We start from the raw sequence: 15757 nt of genomic DNA on the forward strand, positions 1-15757 counted from the left end.
GGGGGGAAGGGAGATGACAACTTTGTGGTTTGTTTTGTTTGTTATTTGTTTTCCTTTGGTTTTGTTTTGTTGGGGGGTGTGTTATGGTTTTGGCTTTTTGTTTGTCCTTCTTTCTTGAAAACCAGCCCACTTCAAAATGCTAGAAACCACTTAATTTTCTCTGTTCTCCTTAAAGTACAGCTTCCTTTTTTTTTTTTTTTTCCTTTTTTTCCTCTTTTTTTTTTTCTTTTTCTTTTTTTTTTTTTTTTCCCCCCCTCTCTTAAGGGAAATCTATTTCTGTACTTTTCTCTCAAGCCTGCACAGATGAAAACCCAGGGGATTTGTACTTAAAGTAAACAGGATTCAGGAGGAGACAAACATGTAGATTTCTCTTTGGAGCAAATGCTAAGCTAGCATTACAAGTCCAAAGAACCTCTAGTAATTACTTTAAAGCAGAGAAATTAGTTAAATAGGAAAACATAACTAGTAACTTATTGTATATCAAACAAATGTATGTTAAAATATATCTAGCTATTGTGTACTGTATCAAGCTTTTTAGAACTTGAAATTACAAAATGCGTGTATACCTTAATTTTATAGCAAAATTTCCAAATATGTTGAATGTACAATCACAGCAGTAAAGTAGTTCTAGTTATAGAACTACAGATTAAGAAATAATATTTAAAACAAGAAACAGTATAAAATATAAAATGAATCTTGTGCTCTCTCTCATCATTTCCATGGGGCACCAAATTAATCACAAAGTGCTGCCTTTTCATCCTATGATATTTACCATAATCCAATATGCTGCTTCACTAAAAATTACCACAGAAAAGCACTTATCTACATCAGGAAATAGAACACTCATTTTTTTATATCACTAACTAGTCTATTACAGGGACTACTGCATTAGGGAATGTTATGTAGTAGTATGCATATATAGGGAGAAATTACCCAGTTAGTGCACTTTATTTAGGTGTCAACATAATGCTTTGTAAACAAATCTGTCAACAATACTGAGAATCTCAAGCAGCTCATTGAACAAAATGTCCCATTGTAAATAAAACTGTGAGCTGACACAGGCAGGACACAGGAACAACCACAAAACCACATATGAACTACAAAGAGGAAATTTATTTTCATTACCTCATGAACCAGGGGATCTCCAAAGCAGCAGCCAGGCAGAGGCACACAAGCGGAGATGCAGGCACCATGGAACTCTGCCCGTGCTACAGAGTTTTTTTGAACCTGCTGTTTTTGCCTGTATATCAGGGATTCAAACAGGCGTAGTTTTCCACTGTGCTTTATCTTCCCTACAGCAGAACAGGAATCTCGAGCACGTTTGATAGGGTGCCTCTGACTATCATAGGCCTGTGTTATCTAAACACAGAGGTTCTACTTGTCAGGCATACAAGACTACACAACAATTAGTATGATGTGTTTTTCTACACCCCAGCTGCAAGTCACTTGAGTTTGTTTACTATCCTCCTCACCAATCTTCTGTTATATTCCCACAAATGCCATTTACAGGTTTTGTTGTCTGATGATCTAAAGTGATGATCTAAGTGGATCTAAGTGGAACTGTGATACTTAACCACAGGAAATACGTTTTTTAAGTTTTAAATTCACATCTGTAATACATAGCCAGAGTTCATCAGTTGGAGGACAGAATTTAATATCGCTGAACATACTAAATCAGGTAAGATATCCATAGAATATTCACATGCAGGGCCATTAACCTCCCAACCCAAATTAATGACCTACGCTTCCACTAGGCTTTCCAAAACAGAAAATACCAACAACATTTTATCAGGTGGAGGACTGAAAAATAGCCCAATAGTCTAAAAGTAATTTGAAAGATTAGACAAAACTAATTACCGTGTAAACTAGAAAATAACAGATCCAAATTATCTTGGTTAATAAAGAACAGTAGGTCCCTATTTCTCAATTTTTCCCTAAGTCTTAAGCTTATTTTGAAAAACATTTATAAAAACATTAAAGAGCACTGGCCCTAAAACTGAGCCCTGCGGAGCCCCACTGGTGACTGACATCCTGACGCAATCCCATTTACTGTAACTCTTTGGGCCCAACCTGTCAGCCAGTTGCTCACACAATGCATTATGCGCTTTTCTAGTTGTATGTTGGATGTTTTGTCCAGAAGGATACACAAAGTATCAAAAGCTTTACTAAAAGTCAAACCCACCACATCTACTAGCTTCACTTTGTCAACTAGATGTGCGACCTTGTCATAAGAGGAAATTAAGTTAATTAAGTAGGACTTTCCCCTCAGGAAGCCACGTTGGCTGTGATCAATGACTGGATTGTTTCTCAAGTGTTTTTCAATAACTCACAGAATAACTTTCTCCATAATTCTACCTGGCACTAAAGTGAGACTAACAGGCCTGTAATTACCAGGATCTTCCTCCTTTATCTTCTTGAAAACTGGGACAACATTTGCCAGCTTCAACTCAACTGGGACCTCTTCAGACTCCCAAGACCATTGAAACATAAAGGAGTGTGGTTCCGCGATAACATCAGACAGATCTTTCACTACCTTGGGATTAATCCCATCGGGCCCAGTAGATTTACATGCATCCAGCTGGAGCAGCAAGTCTTGAACAAGTTCAGTCGGTTGGGAGTTTATCATCTTTCCAGTCACAGTCTTACAGCACAGGGCTCATCATCGGTGTTAAAGACAGAGGCGAAGAAGGCATTAAACATCTCCACTTTGTCTACATCCCTATTCCTGATGTGTCCAACCTCATCAAGCAACAGACCAATGTTATCATCTCTGACCCTCCTCCTTTCGCTGTTAACATATTCTAAAAAGTCTTGCTGTCCTTCGCAGTGATGAACAGCTTGAACTCTTAACCGAGCTTTGACCACGTGAATTTTATCCTTACAGTGGCATCTCTCTAGTCCTCTCATGTTGCCTGTCCTTGCTTCCAATGTCAATACACTCTCCTTTTCTGCCTAAGTTATAGAAGATGATTCCTGCTCAGCCAAGCTGGCCTTCTGCTTCACTTGTTTGACTTCCAATACTTTAGAATTGCCTGCTCCCACGCTCTTAAGAGATGGCCCTTAAAAAGTGACCAGCATTTGTGGACCCCAGTATCTTCAAAAGCAGATTCCCAGGGGGATTTTACTAAGTATCACAGAACAGTTTGGCTTGGAAGGGACCTTTAAAGCTTATATAGTCCAACCCCCTGCAATGAACAGGGATATCTTCAACTAGATCAGGCTGCTCAAAGCCCCATTAAGTAGCTACTTCAGCAGCCAAAAGTCTGTTCTTCCCATATCCAGGGTCAAAGTTTTGCTCATAGTTTTTGTCCTATTGCAAATAACTTGAAACTCGACTACTTTGTGGTCACTGCAACCAAGGCAGCCACCAACCACCTTTTCACCCATGAGACCCTCTCTATTTACAAACAACAAATCTAGGAGGGCACCTTAACTTATTGACGCATGTACTAAGGAATCTTCAATGTGCTTCAGGAACTTCCTGGATCTGTTTGTGTCTGCTATATGATATTCTCAGTTGACATCCGGGAAGTTAAGATCACCCATAAGGACAGGGGCATTTGATCTAGAGATACCCTGCAAATCCTTGTAGAATAATTCATTGGTGTTGTCATCCTGGCTGGGTGGTCAATGGTAGACTCCCATAACAACATCTGCTTTATTTGCTTTCCCCTTCATCCTTACCCAGACGCTTTCAACCACATTGTCACTAACAGTGAGTGCAATACAAGCTAACTCCTCCCTCCAACACAGTGCCAACCCCCTGCCCCACCTGCCCTGCCTATCCCTCCCACGGAGCCTGTAGCCATCCATCACAGCACACGAGTCACAGGACACACCCCATAGGTTTTGCATAAGCCAATGATGTCACAGCTCTGGGACTGGGTCAAGCCTTCTAGCTCCTCTTGTTTATTCCTCATGCTGCACAGTTTAGTATAGGACATTTCAAATGTGCTCCAGTCTACTCACCACATCACGGAGCAGAACTTGCTGGCACACCTGCCCTCAAACATTAGCACGCTGCCCCCAGGTATGCCTGGTTTTATCACCTTCCCCCTTCAAATCTCCTTTGAAGCTCTTTCAGTGAGCCCTTCCAACTCCTGCACAAATACCCTTTTCCCCCTTTGAAACAGGTGTGCCTCATCTATTGCCAGCAGGCCTGGTGTCGCATAGATTGACCCACGATCAAAAAATCGGGGAGTTTGCCAGTGACACCAGAGACAGCTATCTGCTGGGTTCTCCTGTTTCTTCCGCCTTTCTCTGCAACTCAAAGGATAGAAGAGTACACTACTTGTGCTCCTGATTCTTCAGTCATCCCAAGGCCCTGAAGTCTCTTTTGATTGCCCCTGAACTTCTTACTGTAACTTCATTGCTGCTGACATAAAAAAGCAATAATGGATACTGCACCGGGGCCACATCAGGGTAGGAAGTTTCCAACTTAACCTTGGTGACACCTCCAATCTAGATAGCCCATCGTCATTGTTTGGTTCCATTTGCAGAGCCTTGTACCTATTATGCAAGGGCACCTGGGAAGGTGAGTTAGTCACAGAGGAGATGCACCTGCTGCACCAGACAGGAACCTTTCACCATTTCCTCCCACTATGTATACTTTTATAATTACTTAGCAATTCACTTTTAAAAGAGCATTATGCATTAAGCATTTCAAATCAACCTGAATGCTCCACATTAAGCTGATTACTATTACAGAAATTATGCATTTTAAAGCGGAAAAACTTTGTCCCGTGACACAGTGACAAGCTCCTGAATCTAATCCATAAAGAAACATGGGCATGGAAGATAAGTTCAACACACTTTTTCACTCACTGTAGTTATTTTACAATAGGAGATAACTTTAAAATAAATTTAATCATCCTTCATTCCCTTCCAATTATAAATACATTAAAATTATAAAGGTAGTCCATTTGTATCTAGTCTGCTTCGCATTCCAGATTAGCATACTTAATATTTTAAAAACACGTTGAATCCTTTGAATACTCCATAAAGCATCACTTTCATAGTTCTCCCACACATCGAAATACAGACATAGCTAAGATCGATTTCAATCGACTTGCTTTCCACATATTCACTTTTCCCATCTATATGCAATACCATAAGTGTAGTCTATTCGTTCTTACAAAATTAATTATGCTTTTTGGCAAGATAGTGAAGAAAATCCTTCTAAACTGCAGTATGAATATAGATCAACTTTGGTTTCTAAACAAGCTTCCTGAAGATCTAGAAGAGAAAGCTGAAGTCTTCAGTAGGCTACAACTTAAAACTGCAACAGAGAAAACTGTTAATATAGGTTTTCATTTTTCCTCCTTATTCTAAGAAAACACATATTTGCATTTCTTCCTAGAGGTCCTACCCTTATTGAGGTACTTAAACGTTTTAATAATTCAAAATACACTGATTTCTCTTTATATATCCACACATCATGACTGGTTGATTAGCATTGAAATGAAAAAGCTAATAAACATTTGTTTGAGTAAAGTAATTGTAACTTATCTCATCTCTCACAGTACACTGGAGAAACATGGAAGTAAACTGCAAGCTTTAGAACATAAATTAGGATAGAAATTGACACTGAAGGGCCCAAAGAAAGCACAATTTGAATATAAGTTTGTTTCACAATAGGTACTAAGCACATTAAGGAAACAAATAACGGAAAATTTGGTTCTGAAAGATTCCTCTCAACTATAATTTTTTCAAAAATTAATTCCTGATTAAAAAAACAACACACTATACACTGGACAGTAAACCCCAAAAATGTTAGCTTGATAATACACTAATACTACAGACTCGCAGTTGATTAATCATCACTGAGCTGAGCATAGCAATGCTGTTAAATGAGAAAAAGGGTGGCTTTGTAGGCAATGACTGAATTAAAGAGAGATCCTGTGTAAACCAAATCTTTAAAATTCATTAATTACATATTAGCAGATAAAGCCAGCTGTTATTTTAGCTAAAATTGCACATAACAAGGTCTATTTAATAACTCTTTACTTGGAGACCACTCTCACCTACAGAGTTCTCAATTCCCTCACACCGCAGAACATTTCCTACATCCCACACACTGTTCCTCTCTCCTCCTTTGCCCAACATCATCCTTTGAACAATGCAACTACTGCCTCATTCTGTCTTCTAGACCTGCAGTACTATAACATTTTCTTGAGAAAGTAGCACCTAGAAGAGTTAGAAAAGAAATCTAGAGATGAACGCTTAAAAAGCTTTTGAGTGTGTACTGTACTAGTCCCATCAGATAATCATATTAAGAACCAGTGTTACTTGTTAATTAACGTGCAACACTGAATAAAAGACAGTAACTGATACTTGAATTCTAGATCAGTCTACAAAGATTCAAATTGTGGTGCTCTCCAGAGACATAAAACACTTTCATTTAGATGATACATTTATTAAATTAGAATGAAAAAGTTAATGTACTTTAGAGTGCAAGAAACACATTTGGACACCGGAACTCAATACAGAGAAACAATGTCTTCAGAATTATTACAGCAAAAAACATCCTCTGTACAGTATTACACATCAACCAAACAAGCAATAACATTTTTAAGGGAAAAAACAAAACAAAACACATTCAGTACCATTAGCAGATGCAAAGAGCAGTAGAGAAGAAGGTAGCAAGGATCTAGCTAGACAAAAAATGTTCCTACCTTTAGCAAGTTTAGGTTACTAGCAGGACTCAAACTAGTACTAAGAACACTAACTTTTAGCAGATGCCAGTCTTATATAGCTGGTTTTGGCTCCAAGCTGCTTGAAGCTGTTGAGTAGAAGAGCAGCAAACACAGTATTATCCCATTATCATTTTGTCAAAAGCTACAATCATAATAAGTGAGAATTTCTTTGTTTTAAATCAAGAAACGACTTTCAGTTCCAATACCTAAATTTCACAGACCCTAGAATAACTACACACTCCCTGCCTTTTTTGATTTTTCTCCAATTCAAAACTGGCAATGAACAGTTTGATTGAGAGGATATGTATGCTGAAAAGTTGAGCAGGCTTACGATGAGTGTTTCGTTCTTTTTAACTAAAGTAGACTGTCTTGACATAAGAGTTTCAGCTATAATGCTCAATTAAATCAAGACCAAAAAAATCCCAAATCAATATTTAAGTATATTGCAACATGCTGAAATCCATCTACTGGCCATACTGCTCCTACATATCCCACCTTCAACTCATACATCTACCCTGTTTTGCATAACATTTGCCTAGAAAAAACAAATGAAAAAATTCTAAGAACAGGAGCCTCCCTCAGAGGCCCAGAGTTTAGTTTATGAATAAACCTGGCTAACCGTGTATTTGCACTTATCCCTCCTGGTGGTTAGGATTGAAAGGTGTTTATTTGGGGCTTGAAATTGAGCTGTGATAGGATGCAATACGATTTACCCGCCATTAAGTTGAACCATGACCACTTGCTTTTATAAAAAGCTGTACTATGGATCCCAATGTTTTAATATAAAAATGTAAATACGTACATTTTCCCTGAATTATTCCATCCCTAGCAATCCATGTTATCTTTGTAAAAGTTAGAGGAAGGGAATCTTCCTGGAAATATCTAAGCATTAAATCCTTACCAAGATTTATCATTTTGGGTAACGATGTCACAAATCACTGTGCTATAAATACCAAATGCCTCTACACCCACCCAGTCACAAAGTTTACCATGAATGTAGGGAAGGGGCAAGACTAGTCTCTTGAAGAACACCCGTTTTATTTTAGAAAACAAAAATGTGGTGACTCCACAACTAAAGCACATGGAAACTATAGCCTTGAATCTCATTATTGAAAAGCCAGCTGAAGGATATATAAAGACACTTATGCTTTCAACAGTAAATTTAAAGATGCTAAGAAATTCACAACAAAACTTAAAATCATGCATTATGAAAAGACAGCTTTAAAAGGTTAGAAACTGGGATGATTTCTGGTGCTGTATTTTAAAAGTTTCAGTCTGATTTTTAAAAAAATTCATGCTCTACTGCCAGTGCTACCTAAAGGCTTCTTGAATGTAGGTGGTGGGGAAGGGGAGGGAATAAAATCAGTTTTTCAGTAGATAGAGAAAATATTTTAAGCATGGGACATGAAACAAAGCATGGGGAAGAAGAGAATATGGGTCCCTTTTCCCTATTCAAAACCCGGCTTTAATGTTCTCATGAATCACTCAAGAGCCCAGATTTCAAGTGTACATTCATTCCAAGTCTTGAAAATATAAAGGTCTATGGCTATTGTAGAAAGTACTTGAAATCAAGCATTAGAAAGATAAAACAGCAACATTGCACATTCCTGGAAAAATAAATTGGTGCATACTATTTAAAGTGCATTACTTTACCATCTACAAAAACAGACACCGCAGAAATTTATCCAACAGGCATAACCGGTGCATACTGTAATATTCTGCAGCTCCAAAACGAACTGTTATCTGAAAAAAATAACACTAACAATAAACACAAGGAACCTGCAGCCTCCTCTGAGGATCAGACCAACTCAGATATGTTAAATTTTCTCACGGAAAGAATTTCTTTCCATCTGCATCAAATAATAATAAATTGACTACAGCAACCGTAGTCGAATGAGTCACTGAGCAACTCATAATGCCATTCGAAGATTCTGAAGCTACTTTTCATGCTTATTTCAGATTACAGGAAAAAATACAACAGTTTTTCCACTAATACAAAATGGTAATTTTGCTGAACTACAAGTTTAAAGACAGAAGCCTTATAACCAGATCACAGATTTCTGCTTCTTTTAATTCTTTACAGTTTTAGTAATTTCCCAGGAATAAATATCTTTCCTTCTGCTCTTATCTGAGTAGTAGTTAGCGTGCAATTAACTGTGGGAGTACATTAGAGCTCAGTCCTGTTCTCTGCTGCAGCAATACATACTGTACAAGTTAAAAGTTTTGTTAAGATTTTACAGATACATAACAATACTATATGGGAGGATAAAGCCCCCAAAACACACCAGATAACATATTGCTTTGGTGCCCGCTGAATAGATTCAATATAAGATGCTTGTTACAAATACCAACAGCACAGCTTAAGAAATTTAGCTTATTAAATCAAAAATCTTCAATCAGAAACAACTGAATATATCACAGCAGTAACTAAAAACCACTGGACAAGGTAAGAGTCTTTCTTTTAATTTCTGGCAGAAATAGGCTGCTTGATGAAACCTTAATACTTTAACAAATCAGTTATATTTAAAGAATAAACCCTCCATGGAATTTCTTTTTTTCAGTCTAATAAACAGTAGTAAATCCTGTACTGCATAGAGTTACTTTTTAAGAATAAGTTTATGAAAAGAGAGAAAGAAAAAAAAAGCAGCATTACTCCCCACTCCATTAGAATATAGCCACACAGGGCACAGCTGATAGTAAAGATGCTTCAATGCTATATTGTAGGACATAAGCTAAACTGAGTATGTACAGATTGAGAAAGAAAATGAAAAAGATCCAAATGTCCAAGAAAGGGGGGGGGCGGGGGGAAAGTATAATCTTTCACAGAGGATGTGCTAACAGAAAGCTGTTGGGAATTTCTTCCTCTAGCTAAATCCCTGGCTTGGCAAGTAAAAGTAAGTGGCATCGAGGACAGGGACTATGCAGGAAGTGGGGATCTATGATTCTTCAGTCATCTGAAGCAAGGAGTTGATAGCTGCATCCTTGTTCCCCCTCTGAGCTTCTAGCACTGAGCGGATTACTTCCCTGTCCATGTTAGGAAACATGTCCTGGATAGATTTCATGTCCTCTTCGTTACACAGGTGCTGAGGATTGACGGCAGGAGGTGGTATTGCCACTGGTACCACGCCTGGATTACAGACTGCAGGCATCCCTGCAGGCAAAAAAAACAGAAGAAAAAACAACAAACAAAGAAAACACAACCATACATGAGTGGAGAGGAAAAAAAAAAAAAGCCAATTATTTTGAAGAAAGTGGCTCATGACTCTCCCCAACTCAGCAACTTCAGCATTTTTTTAAATGTGCATTCCAGAAAAAAAAAGATTATACCTAGAGTGTTGCAATCAGAATATATTTTTCTGGAACAGGTTTTCCACCAAAGTTATGTTCAGAAGTGGTAAACTACAGCAACACGTACAGCTCAAAATTAGGTACAACTTGCATTAACCAAGTTTAGACATGAATCACTAGGTGCACCACAGAAAGGTGCGTGTTCTTTTTTTCTCCCTGCTCCTATCATGTTTTAGTTCATAGTGTATTTATAGTGTGATGAAAAAGATGGTTTTACATCAGCAATATACATAACAGATATTTAGAAATTCAAGAAATGCAACTTCCATTGCATTCAAAAGAAAGCAAAGTACTTAGGTCCACTCAGAGACTGGACCACACTCATAAGCAAATTTAAAGCAAACTTTTTTTCCCTGGTTTAATGTTCCATCCAGTTCAGCCTGCAAAGTCACAATTTGGCAAAAGACCAATTCCTCTTGTGCCTATAGGGGTACACACTGTTTTGCCCCACTCCTCTGCCAGAGGACAAAATTAATCTGACATTTTTCATTAATTCCTTGTATGTCTGTGTAAAATTAAAGCACTGACAGTTTATAAAGACAGTTTTAGAAAATGAGTTTTCTAATTCCTGTTAAAAGCAATTACTAGACAGAAGTCCCTTTTCATCACTTGACATTTTTAGCATTTAATTAAGCTTTTTTTTTCTCTGAGAAAACTATCATTTGTTTTTACAAAACTGAAACCAGCTATAGTACACATCTAAAATCTTTTATTATCACTTCTGAAAATGGTGCGTTTCGCTTCTTCTCCAAGTAGTTCCAGACCCCTGATTATCTTAGTCCCACACCTTTGTGTGTTACTTTTCCACTTTTGCTGTATTGTTTCCAAGGTAGGGCAAGGAAAGCTACCTGCATCTAGATGCAAACACGGCACTGCTTCATACAGCAGCATGATAAAGTTTTTTTATTTGTTCTCTATTTGCTTTCAAGCATTTTATGCACCGTTTCAAACATTATTCATCTGGTATTTTCACAGAATAGTCTATAGTAGTTCAAGGATCCTTATGTGTAGTAATGACTAACCCAAGAAATCATCACCAAATATGTATTCGTTAATATTTTTCTTTACACATAATACTTTAATGCCAGCCTTAATATGTGATTTTATTTCCCACTTCCCATGAGATCATTATGCAATCTGCTGCAGTCAGGGAGGCTTAGAAAACTGCTAAGATCTTTTGTTTGGACTACTTGTCTATTAGTCCCCTTCCCTCAATTAGTTTTTTTTAAAAAATTTGATGCACCCCACCAAATCTATCCATTAGAGGATAACTCATCGTTTATTTTTATCTGTTCATGAGCTTTCCAAAGTAGTTAAACCACAAGAGGACCTTTATCATATCAGAATATCATGTGACAGGAAGAGTCCTTAGCAAATAACATTTTCAAAATGCAGCTAACAAGGTGATATACACAGATCACATCATTCTTACCCACATACTCATATACCTATAACCTGTAAGGTATAAACTTTCCCTACATAACGTCACCTCCTCCAAAAGTTTACCTAGTTAGCTAGCTGTTTTAAATCATCTCGTTCTAATCTCTGCAAGTTTTAATCAGTTTATGCAACAGGAAAAACAGTTGCTTCAGAACTGTTCTTAAAAAAAAAAAATCAGTTTGCTATCCTCCAGTCCTCTGAAAGCAAATCTAATTAAGCAATAGGTTACATTCTGCATGTGGTAAAAAAAAAAAAAAATCCAAAATACAAGACTGGGAATAAATGTTATCTTACCTGCATTTTCTTACTGATCACCTTAACAATTGTTGTTAAAATTTAAAATTACAATCTTAGGCTCCTTCTCATTAAAAAAAGCACTCATTCCTAACAAAGACAAAAACAAACACCTTCTTCCTCCTGCCATTATGGTCTCCCGTTCCAACTGCATTATTTTGTACTCACTTCCATATTTGTATCTTTACACTCAATTACCTGAATGATTCTGGGTTATCTGCTGCTTTAAAATAAATAGTTCTCAATTCCTTACACGTTTGCTCTTCAAAAGCTTTGTTACGCAACCATATAACCAGTTTAGATTTAGATACAATTTAATTCTCTCACACCCCCTCATCTGGGCAGACCTACCAATTTTTGGCAGAAACCTACTTTATCATTTTACTGCAGAGATTTTTTTAGGATTCCCCGAGTGCTGCCTTTTTTGTTTGTTTGTTTTGTTTGTTTGTTTACTATGAGTAGGTAACAACTTTTTTTTACACAGGTTTTAGTTCCCGTTTAGCTTGCTTTCTTGTGACCTTAATTACTTCTCTTTACGTTAAACGAAGACTGAACTATTTGCATCATTACAAAATATGATACTTTTTAAACCAGATTTCATATATTACTCCAGAGTAAATAAAAAGCTGCTTCTCTTCTATTGAGGTCTGACTAACTGCTCAAAAAGCAAAATAACATAAAGCAGATCTACAACTGACATAATTTTCAAGTGCCTCCTTGCAGCTTCAACTCTGAGCATAACGACTAAAGTACTGAACTGATCAAACATATTGCAACTATATCATTCTACTACTATTCAGACTTAAGATCTCCTAAAAAAAAGGGCAAAGAGCAATTTCAATACTTACTTTGTCTCTTCTAGATTTTCTTTAGCCTGTCACTATTTCACCAGAAATGCCTATGCTTACTCTAACTTGTACAGATATTTTAGCATCTCAGTGATAACCTTTTTTTCTATCAGCTTTAAAAATGCTATATTAAAATTCACCTTGAAGGTTGTATCAGCTAAACCCACCTTAACTTACATCAACTGTGGCTGGCAAGGTCCTGTAATTGAATACAGTTTGACTGCGTGCATTATAAACATTTTTCCTAATGTACTCTTTGCTATTTCTTTCCTCACCTTGGACTTCTGCCCTATATGAAGGGATGCATTATTGAATTATAATTACCTCCACACTTATCAATGGCCTCCAATTTTGATTCTAAAATTCCCCTTGTAATCATCTTAAGTTTTATTAGAATCAAAAAAGGAAACTAGATGCTTTAAAAGTTCGTGCTGGCAGAAATGTCCCTCTCGCCATAAATTTATTACCTATACACTGGAACCATATCTCTGCCTAGTCATCTGCATCACACCACTACCAAGGATATATAAATTGCCTCTTCCATGACAACCTAACTTTAGCTCTAGAGCTTCTTATGCCATCTGGATCATGGTCCCTGGAATTCTGTCTGGCACTACGTGCTCAAACATATGGCAAATCGGACCATGAGTGCACCCTACAGGCAAACCACTGCGCAGTCCTCACCAACACTGCAAATACACTTTATCCACTAATCATATCCAACAGCATTTCAGACTGCCTCTTCTTTGGCTTCAACAAGCCTCAACTCATTCCTCCTGCTTCCTACAAGAGGTGAGCAAAGATGTATGGCCTCAAAAACTAAAAGTTGCAAGAACTGAGCAATAGAAGTTCTACTTCTAACACAAGCTTCCTAATATTCTTCAGTAAGTCATCAGCACCCTAAGATTGTCCAATTATCAGCCCAAATTGTGTACGAACTGTCCATAAGAGAGGTCTGTTTAAAATATTAATCCAAGTGAAACATGAGGCTCAGTTCTCATGTACCACAGTATCCTACAGTTCACCAATTAAGTTTCGATGTCTTGTCAGTGTCCAAAAAAAAAAAAAAAAAAATCAAGACCACCACACAGTTTTTCTTACTGCTTCATCACAAGCTAATTATGAAGCCAGACAGCCAGACATCTGCACAAGCAGTATTCAAGAAGTATTTTCAATCTAAATATTCAGTTTTAGAGACAAGAAATTTGATAGTGTTTTTCACTAATGATTTTCAAAATCAATTTTCTCAGCTCTTACAGTTCTAGAATTAGTTTATGCTGTCTACAGCTATACTGTATGCAAATGGAAGTTAGTATCACAGGCACTTTTAATAAACACCTCTATGATAAATGCTTACTTTTAACGAAACTCAACATTCAAGTTATACAAATACCAATGTAAAGAGTTCCTTGGTTTTTTGTTTTGTTCTGCACTCAGGCTGAAAGTATCCATATCTTCTGATGTACAAAGCAGTAAGCAAGACATAAGCAAAAACTTAGAGAACTACACACTACAATTTAGCAAATATACGTATATATATGCAGTCATTAGAGAAAGTTATAATAAACTTCAAAATTATCAAAGTTCCATAAAAAGCTGGTTTACATATTAAACACCTTATTTCACTAACAGGTAAAAACTGAAACTAAACCACAGCAGAATCCACTATCAATGGAACCGCACGCTCCTGTATTGCTCCCATATCTCAGGTAAGTGTTAGGAAAACGGAGCACTGTTTTCCAATTCAGTGAAATGGCAATGGTAAACACGCTGGCATAAGCAGTGACATTCCAATACACGAAACGAGTACGTACAATAGCAAGTCAATTGCTATAAGCAGCAATGGAAGCATCAAAGCAGAATTAACTTTTTCTAACTGCACACAAGGCATTACACACTTTTTATTGTGTTTTCTTGTTCAGTCAAGTGCTCTATATTTAATTTCTTAACTCATTATTATTCTGTCCCATACAGACCCTTTCAGGGTAAACTCAGGAAACTTCCCAGCATGAATTCTCTCATTTAAAGGTGGAAATCAGTATCACCTTTTAAAAAAATACACAAATAGGTCTTAATATTTGCTTCAGGAAAAAAAAGAGCTAAAATATGCATGCCATGATCTCATTTCTTTTAAATGTTGCTTCTTTGCAAACTACTACAAAAGTGAAGCTTAGGGACCCACAAAGAAATTCTACAATTCCACTGCTCTGAATAAACTAAATACGTTGCAACAACCATATCAGTTTTATTTACAGTATCTTTCTGAAATTCAGAGCATCAAGAATGACATTTTATCTCACAAGGAATAATTCTAGAATTTTCTGAACATCCTTGATTGAAGATCAGCGCTTTTATGAGAGTTAAGAATGTCACAACATCTTTGCACAATTCAAAAATCAAAGGTGTCATAGTAGTCTAATTGAAGGAAAAATTATTTCCTGTCACATAATTTGCCTTTAGAGTTCTAGTAGCATGTTTAACTTGACATGGATCTAAAACAGATGTGCATGAAAGATACAAACAGATGAAAAAAGGTGTTATCTTTTTTTCAAAAAGCCTTATTTGAAGACTAACAGAAGGCAATTGGCAGGCTGTCTTCTCGATGTCATTGCACAACTGAGTTCTTCACTTTGAAGTTTACAAAACTCATGACATTACCTGCTTCTCCCCAAGCCTTGCAGTAGCAGAACAACTGCAAGATTCAAGTTTCTTTTCTAGGAAACCAGTACTATCACCTAGAATAGCTCACTAACATACAACAGTTTCAGAAGAATATTAACATCATATCTTATCCATCAACACCATTACTACCAATTACTTTAAGCATCATAGCTTGAATCAAAGTAGATGCCTTTAAAGACTTTTCAAGTGGTTAGAGGGGCTTTGCAAATTTCCAGGAGGTGCATTAAATTATTCTACTGTGACATCCAAGTGGCAATACCTTGTGATACAGTCTTCTGTAATAAAGCTGTTCAGATGAATTCATGCAAAGGCTCTTGAGTCAATGAGCATGAGAGTGAGAAAAGAACTTGGAAACTTACCCAGAGCAAAGTACTCAAGCCCTAAAGACAGGTGAAAATGAAGGGGCAAGGGGAAAGGAATAAGACATGGGAAAGAAATATTAATCTATTT

At 37.0% G+C, this 15757-nt stretch overlaps 1 protein-coding gene across 3 annotated transcripts in view; it reads right to left on the minus strand.

Moving 5' to 3' along the window:
• Positions 1-6401: 6401 nt before the first annotated feature.
• Positions 6402-15757, minus strand: part of TOLLIP (toll interacting protein) — a 29339-nt gene continuing 19983 nt past the window's right edge. For 2 of the 3 annotated variants that reach the window (XM_065636973.1, XM_065636975.1), the window contains exons 6-7: positions 15667-15687; positions 6402-9846 (exon numbers count right to left, since the gene is read on the minus strand). In XM_065636973.1, the coding sequence (XP_065493045.1) occupies positions 9632-9846; positions 15667-15687 (236 nt within the window). In that variant the 3' untranslated portion in view covers positions 6402-9631. The remainder of the gene's footprint in view (positions 9847-15666; positions 15688-15757) is intronic. The other variant, XM_065636974.1, reaches the window with a different exon arrangement.

This window comes from Caloenas nicobarica, chromosome 5 (assembly GCF_036013445.1).
Source record: "Caloenas nicobarica isolate bCalNic1 chromosome 5, bCalNic1.hap1, whole genome shotgun sequence".
Classification (NCBI taxonomy): domain Eukaryota; kingdom Metazoa; phylum Chordata; class Aves; order Columbiformes; family Columbidae; genus Caloenas; species Caloenas nicobarica.